This window comes from Chelonoidis abingdonii, chromosome 3 (genome assembly GCF_003597395.2).
Source record: "Chelonoidis abingdonii isolate Lonesome George chromosome 3, CheloAbing_2.0, whole genome shotgun sequence".
NCBI lineage: Eukaryota > Metazoa > Chordata > Testudines > Testudinidae > Chelonoidis > Chelonoidis abingdonii.
This window is the reverse complement of record NC_133771.1, coordinates 110,347,813-110,370,709: the sequence shown is the minus strand read 5'-3', so window position 1 is coordinate 110,370,709 and position 22,897 is coordinate 110,347,813. Positions and strand designations below refer to the sequence as shown.

Below are 22,897 nucleotides of genomic sequence, written 5' to 3'. Positions count from 1 at the left end.
ACTGTGGGGTTGTTCCTTGGTTATATTTAATAAAATTATTAAAGCATTATGTATTCAAAGGATAATATTCAAATATAGATTGCTTGAATGCTTAATGTTCAGTCTTTAACAAAATTCAAAAATTTCACTTACTTTTAATGACTCAGTAGTACCAGTATATTTAATTTTTATATAATAGCTATAAGAATCAGAAAAATTAATCCACATAAAATTAGATAATTACCTCATAAATGTGTTGTGATTGCAAATGTGTCTGTTCTTCAAAAACACAAGTAAGCTATACAACAAATTGCACAGTTTGACTTCACTGGCAATGGACTAGGAAGGCATTTACAGGTCAGGATTCAGAGGGATGGCAGAGCTATTTGAGAAGATGTTTTCTGTTTATTCCAGGGGTAGACAGAGAAAAGCTGTGTGCCTCTTAGCTTGGTAAAGTTTCATGTGTAGACTTCAAAAATGGGTTTATAATGAAATTACTCCTAAGTCTGACTGTAACTGAGCATCCTTTGGTAGTATCAGTAAAATAGCTTATTAGCTACTTATGTAGAAAAGATGAAATAAGATTAAAGTGGATGAGTAATAAATGTGTTTACGCAATACTTAGCTAAGTCTTGAGAAATAAAGGCTGAATTATGGTTTCTACTGTGAAGATAAAAAAGGCAGCACTTCTTTACTCCCTGTATGCATTGTTATATCTAAATGCTTTAGTGAAGTTTTTAACTTCTGGATCTATAGATGAAGCTCCCTAAGTGCAAAGACTTTTTAAGAACTTTTCAAGCATGCCTGGAACTTGTGATGGGTCAAATTTATACAGTAAGCAAAACTGTAAAAGAAAGTATAATTAACAAGCCTATATAGCTATGCAAGAATGAGCTGAATTCTAAGTCACAGTTGCAAAACCAAACTGTTATCTTGCATATATAGAAAATTGTGTGGTTTCATAGGTGTAACAAACTAGATTTGTGATGTAGGATTTTACAGTGGTGTAGCATGAGCCCCCGCCCCAAAAAATCTGGGGATGTATTTGCTTGTAAATTGCATCAAACTCAGTATGTATGTCATGGAGAGAGAACAGATATGAAATTGTTTTAGACTACAACTACATTTTAAACAAGTCATTTTTTTATTATACAGAAGAAGAATACTTAAAATATCCTTTACTATTAATATATATCATTGTTTTAACAGTAAAGGACCTCCCTCTACCCAGATTTGTTGGTCCAAAGAATGAACAGGAATTGAGACACACAGCCTTGTATTCTTCAGATGCTGATAACTCAACCCCATATTCAGGTGTAATTCCTCCCCCACCTGGCCGGGTTCAAGTGAAAAAAGGCTCTGTGAGCCATGATGCAGTCCAGCAACGTACATCAACAGATCAACAGGTAACTAAAACTTAAGTGACTTCTATTTGAGGTGTCGTGCTTCACAGTGATGTGGGTCCCACTAGTGTTACTGCACTATTGTTTTGGATTAGCTTCTTTAAAAAAAATCATGAAGTGTTACTAAATATATGAAAACTTAATTTATTATTTATTTTAGTTATGCAGTGCTTGTAAGTGTGTGTGGTATCTGAGATATGAGTCAGGTTTTCTGCTCAGACCTGTTTAAAATCTAAGTCTGGAAATATTAGTAGTGATAACTGACAAAGTATTGAGTGGGAAGGGAGAATGAGGGTTATGGCTTATTGTGAGAGGTCACATGATAGCTTGGTTTGGTTTATGTAGGTTTGTTCTTTTCTAAAAGAAACTATAGTGTTTAAGTTCGTAATTGATACTACAACTCCTAATTATTTCCAATCAAGCTAAGCTTTTAAACATTTAAATCTGCTGCCTGGATCTCAAATAGCAACATTTAATGTCCTTTCACAGGAGCTGCAGATGTACTTCCAATATCTCTGCACTTCTAGTTAAAGTATATATTTATACACACCTAAGCAATCAGGCTTCACACATGTCCGTTTTTTGACTATGAACCATTTTGTAATGTATTAAACATAAATTATCCAGATATAAATTTATTGTCTCAAAGACAAGCCAGCAGTTCTTTTTGGGGTGGGGATGGAGGGGGTTAGAAATAATTCCCCTCTTCATTCCCTTAAAAATGCAACACTATTTAAGAAGCAAGTGCTCGAACCTTTCCTTGGAACATATTTATCTATACCTTACTATTCAGTAGTTTAGCACGCTGATTTATAGATTAAATCAACAGATGAGAACCAGAACTTTAACATCATAAATACTAAGCAGATTCTACAGTGAAATGTGTTACTTAATAAATTCATCTTATTTCAGCATCTGTTTTTTGTTTTTGAGGGAATGAGTGTAACACTCTTCAGTGACCTTTATTCCACTTCAGTAAAAGCAAGCATGGGTGAATTTTTGGTGAAGATCACCCTGCAACGCTATAACTAGAGCTGCTGATTCTTTTGCATAAGAACAAAGACGACATTGGTGTTTATTCAAGTGGGCTTTTTTTCATTAGTACTTTGATCATTTTTAGAACACAACCAGTAAACGTGGCCAACCTTTGCTCGCTAGTTTCTTTAATTCTCCTACTAAGGGATAAGCTGAGTAAAGATGAAAAATGGCAAGAGGGTACACCGATGACTTAATTGTGCGTTCTGACAATTTCTCGTTTAGGGACTTCCTCGCTTGTCGAGTTTGGGACTTTATCTCTTCTCCATGTTTAGAAGATAGAATACACTTCCTAAATAAAAGCCAGGAAGGCTGTCATATAGAGTGCAGCTAATTAAAATTGTTTTAGGCCCATACTCCTGTGCATATGTTAACTCTCCCATTTCCCCCATATTCCTCCCCACTGTATGCTTTCTCCTGGGCTCCATCAGGGGAGTTGAGACATCTACAGAAAGATGAGACATGCTGCCCAGAAACTTGGGGGTATGTTGGCAATAGAGCAGCTTACAGTCTGTGTTGAAGCAGTGTGGCTTTCAAAGTGAGAGCAGTGTGTGGTAATAGGAGCAGGGCAAGCAGCATTGGCATTGTCGAAGATAGTTTGGCCATTATGATCCTAGCTTTCCTGGAGCTCTGGACAGATAGGTGTAAAGCAGCTCCCTAGAGTGTCTCTCCCCATTAAGAAATGAAGAATCTCAGATCTTCTCCTGTATGTTGCTCTGTGGATGGATATAACCTTCTTAATGGACCTAACCTGAAATTTTTCTTGGTTTGTCTGAGATAGCATTTGTGTCCACCAGCCCAATTATGGTGTCTGGTTTCTTTTTCTTCTTTAATGGTAGCTGCAGTTCTTCTTCGAGTGCTTGCTCATATGCATTCCAAGTAGGTGTGCGCGTGCTGCGTGTACGTTCGTCAGAAGAATTTTCCCCTAGCAACATCCGGCGGGTCGGGAGGCGCCCCCTGGCGTGGCCCCCTTGCGGCACCGCATATATACCCCTGCTGACCCGTCCGCTCCTCAGTTCCTTCTTACCGCCCGTGTCGGTCGTTGGAACGTGGAGTGCAGCTTAGCTGACCTCCACATCCCTAGCGTTTCACCCGTTCTACCTAATTCCTAGTTAGTTAGTGTTGTTTAGTATATAGTTAGATATCGTTGTTAAACTGTTGTATTATAGTTTAGTGGGCTGGGTATATCTCCTTCGCCGCTCGGGGCCGGGGCATGCCTGGCATCTCCCGCTTCAGCAGTGTGGTGTCGTCGCGATGCAACGGAGACCCCACGATGTTGCTCAGTGCTGGGGGATCCATCTGCGGAAGTGCCGAATCTGCAAGTCCTTCCAAATCGAGGACGAAAAAAGGAGCGCTCCGTTTGAGCAGACTCCTTATGGGGCCGCCTGCCCTGCAGTCGGCACGCCGCACCGAGGTCCACCGAAAAGACCTTCTTCGGCACCGGAGAGCGTGTTACCGGCACAGCACCGCGCACCACAGTATCCTCTCAGAAGAGCGGAGGCGCTCACTTTCCTGGGCGAAGAAGGCGAGGTCCTGCGGTCGCGACTCCAGCAGCAGTCCGAAGCTGGAAAGCGTGCCGGCAGGCGCCGCATCTGCCGGCATCGGTGCTTTCCGACGCACCGTCGACTCCGGCACGAAGCGCCGTCGGTCCGGTGCCTGTAGCTTCCGCACGTGTGTGGTCGAGCTACTGTCGCGACCCCGCGAACTTCACACGGCGAGGGTGATGCCGATCACTGAGCCTTCCCTGCCTCAGCCCCGCACCGCCGTGCGGCACTTCATCTCGGGGAAAGCCACTATGCTCCACCTCACTCTTCTGGGACGCACAGGATGGCACGATCTCGACTCACGCCGCGTTCGCCATTCTCGACGGCCGCTTGCCGTCCGCACGATCTACTTTCGGCGCGGTCGTTTACGTCGCGGCACGGTCAGGTTTCCGTTATGACGACTCGGCGCGTCGCTCTTGGCTCTCGGCCGTTCCGACGGGTCCATCGTGGAACCGTCGGCGCACCATCCGGTCGACTCCTGGCACTGGTGGTGTAGGTCCCGAGTCGATCTCAGGGCATTGGTTCGACCTGTGGCCGTTCCCGGCACCGACTGTTCACTCGGACGTTCAGCTATCTGCCCCGCCTTGGCGTGAGACCCCTTCAGGTCCTCGCGGCGCAGCGTGCTTTATGGGGATGCTGGTTCCAAGATCGGAACAGCCAGCAGTGGTCCTTCTGGAACGCACTTGGGCGTCCATCAGCCAAGGCGTCCTCTCCGAGTCGAGATTACGTTACGATTGGTGCCAGAAGCGACCTCGGTCTCCTCCGGGAACGATATTGCCGCGTCACGACCCAGAGGCGCACCAGAATCGAGCCTCTCTGGCACAACTGGAGGAGCCCGGTCGTCTCCTCCTCTCCTCACCGATGAGGCAGTGGCCGGGCACTTCGACCTCTGGCCCCCCCTATTGACTTCGCACTCACAGATTGCTCCGCAGAGTGCGTTGAGCATACAAACCTGGCAGAGGATGGTGCCGAGGTGGGATCTGTAAGTGACTCCTCCATGTCCGACTCCACCGTGGGGTGCCTTGCCCTTCATACGCCTTTCAGGCCAAGCGGATCTATTTGCGTCTCCAGATCGATCCTCCCGACAGGCAGATGGGTGGAGAGCAAGTTACTGTACCTCTAAGGGGTAACGCTACCTGTACACCATCCTCCTCCATGTCTTGGTCTGGCCAATCGTGAACGAGAAGGGAGCGTCATGGCCAGCCAGCCCCGCCAATCGCGGAGGCTAAACGTATGACTGCTGGGCCGTAAGGTCTATCCGGGCTCCGTTCGTAGTGGCAACAGAAGCGATACTAGGCAGCTATGATTTTATACCCTGGCAGACTTGGACAGTTTACTGACTCGATCCGGTGGGACTCCCGCCTGAGTTCACAAAGTTGGTTAGAAGGGAAAAAGATATCTCAGGAAGCCTTACAGGCTAGCGCTCGACCCGCGGCACTCGCGGCTAGAACCCATCGCGGTCGCGGAGGTACCATTGGCGGATTCTGGTTGCAGTTCTGGCTTACCTCGGAGCTGCGCTCGTACAAGACTCGTTTGAAGGGGCAGGGGCCTGAGTCTCCGGAGAAGACGGACCCAAGGCTGCAAAGCCTTAAGATACCGCCATTAATGCGTCCCTGGGGCATGCACACACCGCCAGACCCGCAGGATCCTTCTCGGGCAGCAACCCTCAGCGCCCTTATCCCCACCACGCCCCCGCCAAGACTTCAAAGAAGGCTGGGACGGGTGAACGACGGACGGTTCCGCGTTCCCGGGCGGGGGGGCAAAACAAGTGGTACGCAAACCACCTGGGGGGACCAGTCGAACTTTTTGCAAGAGTGTGCCAGGAGCGAGCACCAGTCCTTCCCGGGACTCCTTTCTTTTTTCAAGCTTCTCCTTCCTCCGGTGGCCCGAATAATGCTTCAGATCGAGGGTTTGCGCACGGGGTTAGAGTTTGGATACCGTCTAGCAGTTTATTTCGCTCCCCTGCAGCCCCCCTCCCTACTTTCAGATAGTATGCTTATTCCTTGGCAGGAGGTCTCACGTATCGAACTCGGGCGTAGACGAGGTGCCTCACAACCTCAGGGCCGAGGGTTTTTCCGCCGGTTTTTTACACCCAAGTCGCAGAGGTCTCCGACCCTCTAGACTCCCAGGCCTCAACGCTTCGTAAGAGTTAAGATTCCGCATGGTTTCTTGGGTCTTCATCGCCTTCTTGGGGATCCGGGAGACTGGTCGCTGCTCTCGACATGAAGGACGCGTACTTTCATGTTTCGATCTACCCGCCTCACAGACGCTTTCTCCGCTTTGTGGCGCGGGACGTTTTTTGGCACTATCCCACTTCAATTCACGGTCCTGCCATTCGCCTGTCCTCTGCCCCCACGAGTCTTCACGAAATGTATGGCAGTAGTGGCCGCTTGCCTCCGTCGCCAAGGGATGTGTGTCTTCCCTTACCTGGACGACTGGCTGGTTCGCGCGTCCTCCAAGCTCAGGTCGCCGCGCACATAACAGTTATCAGGAACCTGTTCGAATCTCTAGGGCTCCTGATAAATTTCGACAAGTCCATCCTCGTACCATCTCAGAGGATAGAATTCATCGGGGCCGTCTTGGACTCTACGGTCGCGACAGCCTCACTTCCACCCAGCCGTTTCCAGGCACTACTCTCTATCATAGACAGCCTGCTAGCCTTCCCCACGACCTCGGCCAGGGTCTGTCTCAGCCTCTTAGGCCACATGGCGGCGTGTACTTTGTCACCAAGTACGCCAAACTCCGCCTGCGCCCGCTGCAGATATGGTTAGCTTCGGTTTACCGTCCACGCAGGACAGCATGGACATCGTTGTCACACTCACAGAGAGCGTCCTACACTCCCTCCGATGGTGGCGAAATCCCGCCCTGGTGTGTGCGGGTTTACCGTTCCACCCCAGACAGCCGTCCATTTCGTTAACAACAGACGCATCCTCTCTGGCTGGGAGCTCACATGGAGTCTCGTCGAACACAGGCCTCTGGTCCGCTCGGGAGCTGTCGCTGCACATAAACATCAGGGAGCTGAGAGCCGTCCGCCTCGCCTGCCAGCGTTTCTTCCTCACCTGCGAGGCCGTTCTGTCTTAGTGCTCACGGACAACACCACCGCGATGCACTATATAAACAAGCAGGGGGGGACCGCTCTCTCACTCTTTGTCAGGAGGCGATGACACTGTGGGAAGTTTGTATAACCCACGGCATGGATCTTGCAGCCTCTTTTCTTCCAGAGTCCAGAACGTGTTGGCAGACCGGCTCAGCAGGTCCTTTCTAGCCCACGAGTGGTCCCTTCGTCTGGACATAGTCCATTCTCTCTCCGGCGGTGGGGATTTCCCCAAATCGACCTCTTCGCCTCCCGCACCAACCGGAAGTGCCCCATGTTCTGCTCCTTCCGCGGTCTTGTCGGCGGCTCTCTCTCGGACGCATTCCTCCTACCCTGGTCGAACCAGCTCCTATATGCCTTCCCACCATTCCCGTTGTGCACAGGGTCCTTGTGAAGTTACGCAGGGACAAGGCCGGCTAATTCTCATCGCCCCAGCGTGGCCTCGCCAGCACTGGTACTCACGCTGTTGGACCTGTCCATAGCCAGTCCGGTTCCCCTGCCGGTCCATCAGGACTTGATATCACAAGACCACGGCAGGCTTCTCCATCCCGACCTCCGGTCCCTCCACCTGACGGCGTGGCTCCTGGCTGGCTGAGCTCTGCGGAGCTGCGCTGTTCCACCCCAGTGCAGCAGGTGCTCCTGGGAAGTAGGAAACCTGCAACCAGGGCTACCTACCTGGCAAAATGGAAGAGGTTTCCTGCTGGTGTCAGTCACAGGAATGTCACCGGCTCAGGCCCCATCCAAGTGATCTTGGAATATCTATGGCACCTTAAACAACAAGGCCTCGCGCTCTCATCCTCCGCGTTCACCTAGCTGCCATTTCTTCATTCCATCCAGGAGAGGGCTCTTCCTCCGCCTTCTCTCACCCGATGGTCTCGAGGTTCCTCAAGGGCCTGGAGCGCCTGTATCCCCAGGTCCGCTGTCCCGCCCCTCCTGGGACCTCAATCTGGTTCTCTCGAAACTAATGGCCCTCCTTTCGAACCCTGGGCAACCTGCTCTCTCCTGTACCTATCGTGGAAGGTGGCGTTCCTTGTGGCCATTACATCGCCAGGAGAGTCTCGGAGCTTCGCGCTCTGGTAGCGGACCCGCCATACACGATATTCCATAAAGACAAGGTACAACTCCGTCCGCATCCGGCCTTCCTGCCCAAGGTGGTCTCCCATTCCACCTGAACCAAGACATTTTCCTTCCAGTGTTTTATCCTAAACCTCATGCATCTCGCAGAGAGCAGAGCTTGCATTCACTTGATGTTCGTAGGGCGCTGGCGTTCTACATCGACCGCACCCGACCCTTCCGAAAGACCTCCCAACTATTCGTTGCCATTGCAGACAGGATGAAAGGTCACCCTGTCTCATCGCAAACAATCTCATCCCGGGTGACGGCCTGCATTAAAACATGCTATGCCTTGGCTCACACTTCTCCAGGACGAGTAACTGCACATTCCACGAGGGCGCAAGCTTTCTCGGTTGCCTTCCTAGCCGTGTGCCTATACAAGACATATGTCGTGCAGCCACGTGGTCATCAGTGCACACCTTTTCTGCCCATTCTCATCGCCCAGCGTGGCCTCGCCAGCACTGGTACTCCACGCTGTTGGACCTATCCATAGCCAGTCCAGTTCCCCTGCCGGTCCATCAGGACTCGATATCACAAGACCTGATGATACAGCAGTCCCGGGACATGCGGCTCTTGGCTTGGCTGTTCTGCATTCCACAGTCTCCAACTCCGACCCCACCGCCTAGGTAAGGCTTGGGATTCACCTACTTGGAATGGATATGAGCAAGCACTCGAAGAAGAAAAGACGGTTACTCACCTTTGTAACTGTTGTTCTTCAAGATGTGTTGCTCATATCCATTCCACACCGTCCTCCTTCCCCACTGTCGAGTAGCCGGCAAGAAGGAACTGAGGAGCGGACGGGTCGGCAGGGGTATATATGCGGTCGCAAGGGCGCCACGCCAGGGGGCGCCTGCCGACCCGCCGGGTGTTGCTAGGGGAAAATTCTTCCGACGAACGTGCACGTGGCGCGCACGCACCTACTTGGAATGGATATGAGCAACACATCTTGAAGAACAACAGTTACAAAGGTGAGTAACCGTCTTTTTCTTATCTAAGACCTGTCAAGTTGTCAGTTACTTTAAAATCATAAACCCAAGTGTTTTGTGCCTTCAGGTCCTAGTGAAAGGAACTTAATGTCTACTAAAATGATATTTACTGGCTTTCAAAGTATGTCTGTCTCTTTTAAAATATTCAAATTAAATATTGTATGGTCATGAAGTGTAGAAGTTGTTTCTTAATCATGTGTGTACAACTCTTAACATATGTGGAAACTCTTGCCACAAATAAAGGACAATATATGGATTACGATTGTATGCTCTATGTCCCAAATAATAAAGGATTCTCCTTGGGAAACTGTTTCTGCAGATCCCTACAACAAATTTGCATTAGATGACATTGCAGCATTAGGATCTTGCACACCAATTGTGGTTCCAAACAGTGGTTATAAATGGGGCTATTCTTTTTCCAGCACAGCTTTCGAACATCCATTCCAAGTTTCTTCCCTCTTTCTGGTGTTCTTGATAGTTTCTAGTAACTGTGTCACTATATTACCCTACCTAAAAGTGGTTTTTCTATCAATATAGTTGGTGGCCTGATTGGTAGATGCAGAGGTTCTTCGCCTTTAGAAGGTACACCTCCTACATTGTGGTAAAATACTGGCAGCCGATTAACATGTTTAGTATCCCTGCTATTTGTAGAGGAATGTCTTTAAAGGGCATTCAGCCTTGTGCAGTATTCACTCAGCTTGAGAAGGGAGTAGATCCAAATAATAAAAGGTAGTTCTTTTGGAGAAGGCCTCAAGGGCTTGTTCCTAAGAATCCCAGAGGCTGATACCTGTATATTTTTCTACAGATCTGATCCCTAAAGATCCCTTGTAGTGGATCAGTGTGAAGAGCTCTCATTAGAATATAAACAGTCCTCTGTTCCATTGGTGAACATCCTTATTGAACAAGGAACAAAGCAGGGAGATGATCTGAGGAAGGAGAAAGTGGCTTCTTAAAGGAGAAACAATCCTAGCACTTAGAGCTGTTTTCAGTGACTTGCTGGGATTCCATATTTGATTTGCGTCTATTTTGGTGTAATCTTTCTAAGATCAGTCTAGTAAATGGCTTGATTTTTAGGGTTTCTGGAGTTTGATAGTGAAGTTGCTGTCTGATGTGGTACATCATTGGAAGTTGTATGTGGTCTTGGGAGGGCATTAGGTTTGTAAAGTGATATTGGACATTCTCTTGATGTAGAGAAACAGTCTGGGGTTGGGTGTCCTATTCAAAAGTACTAGTCTTATTCTGTAAAAATCTAGTTGTCCCTTTGAACCTGTTAGTATTGGGATAAGTGAGCTGCTCTGTAAATCTGTATTCCAGATGCGGCTTTTCAAGTTTGAATATCAGGCTGTGATCTGAAGGGCAGATGCATAGTTCTTTGAGACTTCTCTCCTTGGTTCTGATTTCACCCACTAAGATCTGAGTAGCGTCTGGGCATTGTCTGGCTGGTTGGAGATTGTTTTGCCTCACAATCCTTTTTATCAATTTAATTTCTGTGGGGCAAGTGACTTATTTGGCCTCAGTATCTTCTTGCTCAGACTTCTTTTCATGTCTTGTCTAAGATGCAGGACATGTTGAGTCACTTAATTTATCTCCAAAGTCCAGAAAGACAGTACAGACTTCCAATCTGCTGGAAGCTCCCTGCCTGAGTTGATATTTTAGAGGAGGAAGGGGAGGGATAGGTGACTGGAGAGCTTCATGAAACTTTTTGGAGCATTCTGTAGATAACTCTGGTGTTTTTTCTTCATAATCAGATCATAGTGAGGCCTTTCAGGTAATGAAGGAACACCTACTTGGGTTTTGGAGACTAACAATGGCTTTGCTAATTAATGGACCTGGTCAAAACTACTTGACATTTCAATAAAAACTAATTGCAAAAAAACCCCCCACTTTTCTAATAGCTTTAACTAATGAAAGATTGTCAAGTCTACTCTGAAGGTCTGACCATAGGCACTGATTCCTAATGGGCGGGGGTTGCTCTGCCCCAGGCCTGCCCCCACTCTACCCCTTCCCCCAAGGCCTCGCCTTCCCCTGCCTTACCTCTTCCTGCCTCATTCAGTCACCTTCCCAAGCGCGCCCTTCCCTCGCTCCTCCCTTCTCCTCCCCAGCGCCTCCTGCATGCTGTGGAAAAGCTGATGGGTTGGTCGGTGAAAAACATGCATCTGACAAAGTGGGTATTCACCCATGGAAGCTCATGCTTCAATACGTCTGTTAGTCTACAAGGTTTCACAGGACTCTTTGCTGCTTATGTAGCTTAGTGTACTTTTATTTAGATTTTTACTTATTAAATTTTTAAAAATGGTGAATGCCATGCTTTATTTACTAGATGATTTTATTTGATTTGTGTCAAACTGTATGCAGATGGACATTTGGAATTTAATTAAAGGTACAAAAGCATTTTAAAATTGTTTATTAGTAGGGCTGTCAATTGCAGTTAACTCAAGCAATTAACACACAACAAATTAGATTAAAAAGGCATGATTAATCACAGTTTTAATTGCACTGTTAAACAATAATAGCGTACCAATTTAAATTGGTATTCTAAATATTTTTGGCTGTTTTCCACATTTTCAAATACATTGATTTAAATTACAACACAAAATACGAAGTATACAGTGCTCAGTTTATATTATTTATGGTTAAAATATTTGCACTGTAAAAAATAGTATTTTCCAATTCACCTCAGTACAAATACTGTAGTGCAATCTCTTTATCATGAAAGTGCAACTAACAAATGTAGAATTTTTTACATACCTGCACTCAAAACCAAAACAATGTAAAATTTTAGCGCCTAAAAGTCCACTCAGTTTGTTCAGCTAAGACAAATAAATTTGTTTACATTTACAGGAGATAATGCTGCACACTTATTTGCAATGTCACCTGAAAGTGAGAACAGGCGTTCGCGTGACACTGTTGTAGTAGGCATTGCAAGGTATTTTACATACTGGATATGATAAACATTTGTATGCCCCTTCATGCTTTGTCCAGCATTCTAGAGGACATGATTCCATGCTGATGACGCTAATTTTAAAAAAAAAAAGTGTTAATTAATTTTGTGACTGAACTCTTTGGGGGAGAATTGTATGTCTCCTGCTCTGTGCTTTTACTCACCTTCTACCATACTCGGCAAATATCTAGATGTACCCCCTGGAAGACCTCTGCATTCCCTCAGGGATAGGCGTACCCCAGGTTGAGAACCGTTTTAGTAATTGGCTGAACAAAAAGTAGGACTGAGTGGACTTGTAGGCCCTAAAGTTAAGTGTATTGTTTTTTGAGTAGCTGTGCATATAGATTTTTTTAAATAAGTTGCACTTTCAGGATAGAGATTTCACGACAATACTTGCATGAAGTGAATTGAAAAATATTATCTTTTTTACAGTACAAATATTTGTAATCAAAACTAATATAACGTGAGCACTGTGCACCTTGTATTGTGTGGTAATTGAAATAAATGTAGGGAAAAAAATTGAAAAATATTTATAATTTTCAATTGGTATTCTGTTTAACAGTGTGCTTAAAATGGTGATTAATTGCAATTATTTATGTAATTGTTTGAGAGCTCTTTTTATTAGTTAAATAAAATTACCTTAAACTTTCTGGATGCATAAGTAAAACAAGTTTTATCAAAACAAATTTGCATTCAGAACTGATTTATTAAACAAAGAAAATCTTGAAGTTAGTGAATTGACTGTTTCTGGTTACACTGGGCCAGATTTTCAAAAGCATTTGGGTGCTTAGTAGGATATTCAAAAGCTCCAAAACAGGTTAGGTGCCTAACTCCAGTTGAAATCTATGGGAGTAGGAACCTAAGCAGGATAGGTGCTTTTGAAAATCGTAATTAAGCACCTATTTGCATCTTTAAGACCCTAAATACCTTTGACAATCTGGCCTTCCTTCAGGTTTTTAGAATTAGATCTCATCCTTTCCCAGGAAAACAAGTTTTCTCGCTTTTTTGACTCCTGGTTGGCTTCTCAGCTTTGAATGAAATAATCCACATGTAGAAGATACTCTGCACTTCCAGCTAAACCAAAAGTTTTTTCTGCAGAAGAAACTAAAAGTACGTACTTTTGGAAAAGTATACAGACTGAAAATAATAAGATACTGTAGTGCAGTGCGTGAGCTTGACATTTATAAAGCTTGAGGAGACCTGAGAAGTTACATTCCCCCCAACATTCTGTGTGATTAAAAAGACAGCACCATTTAATTCACTGATACAGCATATTTTTATTTTATTTTAATAATTTATAAGCTTAGGTCTTAATGTAGGTTCTTATATGAGTAGTGTCCCTATGGATGCTCCACTTCAGGTGTGCATGTGCCCCACGCACTGCACCTTTGATTGGAGATTTTTGTTATCAGTGTCTGTTTGGCCCACGCATGTGCTGCTGATAATCATGCCCAGCGGTAAGGCTATGTTCCTTCTCAATGCTTCCTTATTTACTTGCTCCTTCTTTTCTCTGTTCTGAATGCAATTCTGAAGCTTCCTCCTCCTTAGGGAGGTACTGCATGGAAGTCACCTGAGAAGAGATTATTCACCCTGTGCAGTAACTGTTTTTTTGAGATGTTCCCCTCTGGGTGCCCCACTACCTGCCCTCCTTCCTTTCTGCTTCCAGGCTTCCTTCTGAGGCTCAGCGTTGGAGAAGGAACTGAGGGCAGTTTGCCCACGTAGCCTCATATAGGCTCAGTGCGGGAGACGAGGATATCAGCAGTACATGCTCAGGACAAATGGATACTACTAATGAAAATCTTCGATCATGGGGCGCATGTGCACCTGAAGTGGAGAACCCAGATGGGGACACGTCTTGAACCACAGTTGCTGCTTTTTGTCAGAATTTCAAGTTTAATTAACAGGTTTATTTTTTTTTTAAAAAAAATGGACTTAATATAAATTTTTAAAAAATTAAATTTAAATTGATCTGATTTTTTAAATTCATCTGTTTTTATCCATCCTACCTAGACCTCACTTAAATGATGAGGGAGGTTCCATAGTTTAGTTCTCAAGATGTCCACAAGTTCTCCTCTGGGAAGGACCAAACCTTATAAGAACTCTATCGTTTGTGGGATTTTGGAGGAGGGGGGAAGGAAGCCCAAAAGGGAGGTAGTCTTTGCCCCAATTATCCAGCTAGGAAAAGAGCCTACTGTACATACACATCTGTTACCTGTCAGGCCAAGAAGCCCACACAAGGTGAATAAGGCCCTAGTGACGAGAGAAATTGTTCTCAACCGTTTTTCACCTGTAACTGAATCATTTTTTTTGCTGAAAATTGCCATAATTTGGGGTTATGCTGAAGGTGGTCCTTCAGAGATTTACCACCACAGGCCTCCTGAATTTAACTTAAAAAAAAAAATACAAAAAACAACAAAATTTCATTATGTAGAAGGAAGCTTGCTTACCAGTATCTGAACTGGAGTTTTCTAAGTACACTATCTCTGTAAATTCCCATTGACTATCCTTTCTTCCATGTTTCTTTGGAAGGTTTTTTTTTTTTGTTTTTGTTTTTTAAACTCATAGTGAAGATAAAACCAAGATTAAATAGCAGGCCGCTCTTGCAACCACAAACATAACTTCAGAATACACTGGGCCTATCTGTAACCCAGTGGGCATGGAAACCAAAGGAAAAGGGAATAGACGACCGTTTTTAACAAATAGCTTAAAATTAATGAATCATGACCCTAAAGGTTTTGTTTTAGAATCTGTTATGAAATTATCACATGTAGATTGAAACCTGTGTTGAGGAATGGGAAGTGTCTGGGATTCTTATACCATCAATTGTATAACTGTAGAGTATTAAACTCTCACAGCATACTGGTTTATGAATTTTTGGCAAGATGAAAAAAGTAGTGTCTGAGACTAGGATAGTCTGATAATTCACCCACATACAATAGAGCTCAGTCTAGTCTGGACATTCGGTGTTGAAGCTGGGCTACCAGACGTCAGGTTAGCAGTAGTTGATAAACTATTTCTTAAATGCTTGTCCTGTTTGAATTTCTGGGTGAGATTTTCTTGATGTTTTTCTTTCTGAAGCTGACCCCGTCTGCTTTAGTATACCATTAAGTACATTCTTAGAGTTCTTGGAAAGGTAGCTTATATATCTAATCAACATTAATCTTGCTGCCTTAAGGGTGAACTGCAGAGTAAAAGAAAACTTATGACTTTTATTGCCCATTTAATATATAAAGTGCCTCAAAATGTGCAGATGTCTTATACTGAAATCAGGTACTGATGTTTTGCTCTCTGGGAGACCTGCTTCACCTTTCTTTGATGTCATTATAGTGTTGATTATGTTTATAGATCAAAAAGGAATAGTGAACAGCACACTTTTGTTTGCCAGCTCACCTTTAAACTGGCTACATGGGAGGTTGGACCTCATCTGTAGCTGTATGGGCTAGTTAATTAAAAATGGTGTTTCCATATTAACAAAAGTCTTCCTCGTTTCTTGAAGAATGATTTAAAGGGGCATTTCCAGTTTTTTTTCTGTGCTGTTTTTCAAGATATCAGAGAGTAAATAACTTCTGTAGCATACTGTTTCCTGCAGCAGGTTATGTGCTGTTTTAAACTACTGTAGTCATAAATACAGGTGACATGATTTGTATACAAGGCTCCTTTGGATTCATTAACAAAGGCCTTCTAGATTGGTTAGAGTCTGAGATTTCTTTCATGGAAAGACAGCTGTAGAGAGCACGCTTTTCAATTTTCTGCATGCTACTTTTTGGTGAAAGGGAGCAACTTGACAATATCTGTTTAGAAGACTTGACGTCACATGGGGTTACACATGTGATCCTCTATTCGTGTCCTTGTTCAGTGGGAACTGAGCTGTGAACACACTTGTGTTCTGGGCAGGATACAACTTTCCTTCACAAGCATTCTGATGCCATAGCCACTATATGGGTGTGATCAATAGTGAGCTGTGTTATGGAGTCAGTTTTCTTTTTGTTTAAAAACATTCAGATGTAATTATTTCAATAAGTTAAATATCAGCCTACTAATTTAAAACAATGTTTACCTCTAACTTGCTTTTGAAATGGGGATAACTGCTTGAATATAACCCATTTGGTATGGGCTAGGTGGAATAGTGGGTATATGCAGTTAGTAACTTTTCATCTTTTGAGACCTGGGTTCAAATGCAGCTTCTGTCTCAACTGAAAAAGCTTTATTATCACCTAGTCTTTCATATTGATGTATTTGCAAAACCCATGTAATTTGGCCTCATTGTTGTCCCTCCAGAATGCTGTGGGTCCAGATCATGATGGATTTGCACTTCTGGGTGGCGGGAAAATATATCCGGTGTCAATTATACTGTGCCTCACTCCTGTTGTTCTGTCACTGTTATAAATATTAAAATCTTCCCTGTTCTAAAAAAGGGACACTTTAAATCTACTGAACAGTTATTTTTAGAAATAATGGTTTTTAGATACGTTTTTATGATTTTAGTGATATAGTACAAGAATTTTTAAAAGTTCCTTTGTTTTATTAGGAGTCCACATCTCCAGTTGTTTCACCACAGCAATCCCCACCAACCTCTCCACATACATGGAGGAAGCACAACCGCCATCCCAGCGGAGGGAATAATGACCGACCTCTTGCTGGACCTGGGCCTTTTTGGGCTCCATTTAGTGAAGCACAGCCAGGTATAAATGTCTTATGTTCTCCTTCAAGTGTTGCCTGACGTTGTGGGATTTTTAAAAAAAAAGCTTAAAGTTTACGTCAGCTTAGATTTACATTTTCAGTATGGACAGAATAAGTAGCAGAAAAAGAACAGGAATATGAAGTATCTCTCTACACAGTTAACAAGCACCTACCTGCGTCTGACGAAGTGGGTATTCACCCATGAAAGCTCACGCTCCAAAACGTCTGTTAGTCTGTAAGATGCCACAGGATTCTCTGCTGCAAGCACAGCTCAATTGCAGTTCACTCTGTTAAATTGGTGTCTGCCAAAACTGCATAATCTGCAGCACGGCTGTGGCAGGCTCATCGCATAAGTCTGATGTGGAAAATGCCAAAAAATGTGGCAGGAGGGAGAGGATGGACATGTTCTACTCCTGGGGGAATTCTGTACCAAAAAATTAAATTTTGCAAATATTTTAAAATTCTGCATATTTTATTTGTCAAAATAAAACAATATAATAATCCCAGTTTCAATTACTTTGTTAACTTATTTCAAAATACCTGTCAGCAAGTATGTCTGTAACAATACAGACCAAAAAAATAAACAGGTTCGAGATTTTTTTTTTTTTTTTTTGACAAATAGATTCCTTACTAGGTAGAACTTTGAGTAATTCATTTAAACTACAATACAGAAATTTATTTCCTGCACCCCGCAAAAGCAGTACGAAGGCTTGAGGGGAGATGGGTAACAGAGGAGATGACTGAGAAGGAAGGAGCCTGGAGGTGAAACTGTAGGTTTGTTGGGTGTGGGTGGGACAAGTATGAAACAGGAATTTGGGGGAGGAGTATTATTAGGGAGTTGGGGAACCTCCCCAGTGCGGACCCTGGCTGACCCCTAGCCTCTCCCATTCTGTCAGGTACATCTGCCTCCAATACTCGTGGTCTTGCATCCCCCAATACCCATGTGGCCCTGCAGCTCCCCTCCTATTCAGCCTCTACCTCAATGTTGTCACTAGCTCCTGAGCCCAGGCCTCAGTCTGTCACCCCCATTGGCCCTTCTGAACCGCAGCCTGTGACACCCCCACCCAGCAGTCCTGTGCGCTCTGCTCTGACTGACTGTCCCGTGCCGCCTCCACCTGTCCCCATTGTGAGGAACACAGTCTCCCGTCCTTCCTCTGTCTGCTGGTTGCCCTCTTTTCTGGCACCACAGCAGTCACTGGTGGGCAAAAAGTGTAACTGCAGCACCTTTCCAGCAGAACTCTATTCTGCAGAGGGGAAAAAAAAACATCTGGGGACATGAATTCTGCATGTGTCCAGTGGCGGAGAATTCCTCCAGGAGTAATGTTCCTGAAACTAGCGGTAATCGTCCCTAACACTGTGTAAAAATGCAGCTTGAGGGGAAAGCAATAACACTACTATACTGTATGTTTTGAACTATGTTTTTCTCTCTGAGTATGTTAGTGAACTTGTCAGATTTTTTTTTTCAAAACCGATACACTTCTCATACTTTGAGTTTTTACTTTCTCTAGAACTTCTGTGTATATTTTAAGATCCACATTCTTAGCGTCTTGTGGTTTGAGTTATGTTATGGTGGACTAATAGTTTGATACTCTGTGTGCTGGTACATCCAGTAGGCCTGTGTTAATTGTTTCTTTTTGAATAGTAAAGAAATATCTTGTCTGATACCAGTGTTTCTACAAGTTCCATTCCCCCCTCACTGTTCCTAGGTTTTCTACTTCTAAGTAAATCTTAATTCAGTTTATATTTCTGCTTTTAGTATTATTTCTTGTTACAATATATTATATTTTAAATTATTATTTGGATTTTTTAAATTTAATTTAAATACTTGTCATTAGTAAGCTGTATTGTAATTGGCCCACTATTTTTCAGTGCATCCTTTATTGTAGTCACAACCATACTTTGAGGACTAGGGAACTTCTTAGGTGAGAATTGGCTGAAGGCATTTTCTTGAGCTATCAAGTCCTACAAAAAGACTAAAATTTTGTTTTTATATTCAGAGACATATAGAAAGCCTAGATCAGTGGTCCCCAATCTTTTCGTCTGACAGGTGCCAGGCGAAGGACTGTGGTGGCAGTCAAGCATCCACCTCTTGATGACGCCGCTTGTCAGCAGCAAGCAGCGTCATCCAGAAGCGTCGCCGGCAGCATTTTGGCAGATGCTTAACTGCCGGCCAGGACTCAGGTGCATTTAGATGCCCCCATGGGCGCCAGGGTGCCCGCAGGCACCACGTTGGGGACCCCTGGCTTAGATCATGTGCAGAAGGTTGTGCCAGTGATGTTGTCCCAACAAGTATCATGCCGTAGTAAGTAGGCGTGCTTATACATTATCTGATACAAAGATCATTCAGTTTCTTCAATGTGCACATGCCATACATTTATTGAATACCACAGAATAGGTTTAGTCGAACTGTTTTAAAAGCCCTAATTTAATTTGCAATTTTTAATGGATAAATTGACTTCCCTCTTTACCCCTGCATGTAGTAGCATACTTGAGAACCTAGATTCTTTCAGGCTAAAATGCAGATGAGCTATTTCTGGTGGTTGTCTTGCAGTATTCAAAGCCAGTGGACTCCAGGCATTCGTCAGTAACTTGCTCTTTATCCATTTTTCATAACTACAGTAGTTTCCTGCAGAATTCCACATTAATCGGTCAGTTCTGGCAAAAATATTTGGGTGATGCCTATTCAGTTAATTAACTTACTGACTCTAAAAAGCTGTCAGAATTAGACCAAAAACTCAGTCCTCTTAAATTGTCTTTTGTCACTTCCTCCAGATATTTTCTACACTGAAACACTATTTATGATATTCAAAATTGTTCATTGCAGCGAGATTATCTGTATTGCAAATGCATCTCCTATCTCTAGTTTCTAGCTAGAATAGGTTTTAATATTCTGTTGTAGCTCAGGGCAAACCATGTCCATCCTGATTCAGAGTGGAAAGACTTTTCTTGACCCAACTTGTGCCTTGGCATGAATCATAGCTGTGCTTTACACACACAAGGGGGGTGTGTGAGAGAGAAGTGGTGATTGTACTCTTAAGTGAGGGTCTAATAATACAGGATAGAATGATGGTGTTGGTCTGTGCTCTGCAAAATTCGAAATCCAGCTCTGCCAGTCAACCTTAATCCTAACCTTGGAGATTCCCTTCCTGTTCCAGTCTTGAGTCTCTCTTGAATAATCAGCTAACTATATCAAATTGAGTCACTTTTCTGGTATGTTCCAAAACTTCCAAGAGGGTTTAAAATTGAGACCACAATATTTTCATTTGTAATCCAGACAGGTGGTCCAGGTTTCTGTAGCTATGAGTCCAGTGTGTCAAATGCTAGGATTTAAAGAGGATTATCTTGATATTTAGGACTAATTATTAGTGTTACCTTTTTGCAAGGAACAAGTCATTGCCTGTGTCCCTGTACTACCTTCTCCTCAGGATCTACATTGAACCCCTCAGTGTTTAAGAATATTGAACTTAATTCAGCCAAGAAAAAGTAATCTACTTAGTTACCCATCTAAGTAATCTACTTAGTTAAAAGTAATCTATTTAGTTACCCATCTGGCCTCTTATTGTTATAGTATCTGAGGACAATACAGTCTTTAGTACATTGATCATTACAATACGCCTCTGAGGCATGGAAAAGCTATTACCTCCATTTTTCAGATGGGGAGCTGAGAACCAGAGACTGTCTTCCCCAAGATCATTCAGGAAGTAAAGTAGGGCAGGGACTTGAACCCAGGTCTCCATACCCTAGGCCAGTGCCTTAATCCCGGAACTATCTTTTCTGCTGGTATTAATCTTCCATTTGTCTCTTCCAGTTTCTTAAGGAATGCCTTAGCCAAGCTTCATGCTCCTTTGATCATTTAATTATTCTGTGTGCTGACGGCCAAGTCAAAGCGTAGACCCAACTTGCAGCTGGGTGGTGATGTATGGAAATGATTCTTATCAGCCCTTTTATAAAGTACAGAATATTGCTAGAGTTTGGAAAGTTGAAAGGCTTTTAGCCAAAATATGGTAGATTAACTCTTTCCTGGTGCTATTAAGCTTGCACTAGTTGGATGCCAATAACCAAAGTGTGTGAATTCTTTGTTTAAATATATTGTCACCTGCGAGTGATTGAAAAACAAACTCTCTTTAATTCATGGGTGTGTTGTCACCCATCAAGAAATAAAAACTATACTGTTCTCAGATTTGATATTGTCTATATGCTTTTTAGGACCAGTGGCAAAATTGGATTACTAGATCAAGGGGCCAGTGATAATTTTAAGGTCCAATATTCCTTTTACTGTCAGGGTTTGAATCACATGCCTCATACTATTTGGAAACTGTGGTTCACACCTTTCTGAAGACGGAACTGTTACTATTGCCTTGGCAGAGTGAGAGATTGGATCTTAGTCATATTCTGATTATCATCTTGCTGTCTGGTACTTCAGTTAGGACATCATTTTAGTGTGATCTTGTAGTTTGCTAGAAGCTAAGGTTTTTCTGTAGTCTTAGAGTATCTTGGATTTGTGTCCTTTTTTTTTTTTTTTAAGATATACAAAGATCTGAAAGGTGTGCGCAAACTTTTCTTGGTTTTTAAACCTTAAATTCAGGAATGTAAAGTCTTGTCGTGGCTTGATTTTTGCTGGAATAGTTCTTGGAGGGCCATGTGGATTCCAACACCAATTAAGTGGTAGAGTTTATTCTAACAAAAGTCTGTTGTCCTAAGTGTTTCTCGGGAATTTGAATTAATAGATGCTTACAAAATGGTTTTAAATAATCAGAATTTAAAATTGCTTCTCCTCTCAAACTAAGCTTCAGCTATTGATCTGTCGCAAACATATTACTACTCCAGTTCTCCAGAGTTTCCCAGGAAAAAAAAACAAAACGATGCTTGAATTTCTTTCAGAAAGGAAACAGGTTCTCTACTCCTGCCATCAAATTAAATAAATAAATAAATAATCATGCCTTTATACCTAATCAAGCACAAATTTTTTTTTTTCCCCTTTTGCATGGCAGTTTAAACTCCAGATCCAGCAGCTAGAAAGTTGGCTGCTAAAAACTTTTCAGAAATCAAGTGATGGTTGAAGTTGCGTGGCAGAATAAGATCTTAATCAAGTGACACCATTTTGAGGTCTGTACTTCATCATACAATAGAGCTAGAAATGGAACCTTTAACAAAACTGTTTCCTTGGGAACTTCATCAATGTGGCATATGAGATGATGGGGTAAAGCCCATTCCACAGAAACTACTGCTCGGTGGATTTGATTTAAATCAGATTGATTTAAATCACTAGTCCAGAAGACTCTTATTTAATCATGTATTTCTCCATAAAAGTGCATTCTTTCTGGTTGTTATAACCTGAATACATATTTTTCACAACTCAGAGGCAGATGCAGGTTTCATTTTTAGAAGGTACACACTACACATTTTTAAAGTGATTTATTTTGGAAACTTTTCAGGTTAGTTTTACAGCTGTATCAGAAAATGAATAATGGAAGCTACAGAAAATGATGGTGATCTTGAGGATGCTTAGTCTTTAGAATCCTGTATGTTGAGGATGAAGTCTCCTAAACAAAATTAAGTCAATGCAGTTATTTAATTATTACATACTGCTCATTTAGTGTTAGTCATTGCATTCACTGACACACAGTACTACTATAAAGGTGAAATTGTAAAAGGAAGAGCTGCGTATTTCCGCTATTTTTTTTATCACAACTGCATCTAAAATGATAGTACCATAGAGTATCAACTATATATTTTGCTCAAACATGAGAATTCAAGAATCTTCCAGAAGGAAGAAGGGTAATCCTTAAGAAACATGTATGAAATAAAAATGTTTACCTGAAGATCCTGCATGTTCAGACATGTTCCTTTTATCATCTTCAATGCAGCTTCCTCCTGAGAAGGCACACTTTTCATGATGTTGTTGTTTCATTCATAGAATCATAGAATATCAGAGTTGGAAGGGACCTCAGGAGGTCATCTAGTCCAACCCCCTGCTCAAAGTAGGACCAATCCCCAAATAAATCATCCCAGCCAGGGCTTTGTCAAGCCTGACCTTAAAAACCTCTAAGGAAGGAGATTCCACCACCTCCCTAGGTAACCCATTCCAGTGCTTCACCACCCTCCTAGTGAAAAAGTTTTTC

At 43.2% G+C, this 22,897-nt stretch overlaps 1 protein-coding gene and 2 long non-coding RNA genes across 18 annotated transcripts in view; 1 reads left to right on the top strand and 2 right to left on the bottom strand.

The window, feature by feature from the left end:
• The window catches only part of REPS1 (RALBP1 associated Eps domain containing 1), a 114,010-nt gene that overhangs the window by 28,568 nt on the left and 62,545 nt on the right, over nucleotides 1-22,897 (top strand). For all 16 annotated transcript variants that reach the window (XM_075063992.1, XM_075063988.1, XM_075064000.1 and 13 more), the window contains 2 exons: nucleotides 1,189-1,385; nucleotides 16,624-16,777. In XM_075063992.1, the coding sequence (XP_074920093.1) occupies nucleotides 1,189-1,385; nucleotides 16,624-16,777 (351 nt within the window). The remainder of the gene's footprint in view (nucleotides 1-1,188; nucleotides 1,386-16,623; nucleotides 16,778-22,897) is intronic.
• LOC142046578 (uncharacterized) lies at nucleotides 16,834-17,170 on the bottom strand. Its single transcript, XR_012655555.1, has 2 exons — nucleotides 17,044-17,170; nucleotides 16,834-16,944 (listed from the first exon to the last, which is right to left on the bottom strand). It is a non-coding gene; the product is annotated as an uncharacterized LOC142046578 (long non-coding RNA).
• LOC142046579 (uncharacterized) overlaps nucleotides 22,174-22,897 on the bottom strand; it is a 36,622-nt gene continuing 35,898 nt past the window's right edge. The window contains exon 2 of the long non-coding RNA XR_012655556.1: nucleotides 22,174-22,318. This is a non-coding gene — a long non-coding RNA (uncharacterized LOC142046579). The remainder of the gene's footprint in view (nucleotides 22,319-22,897) is intronic.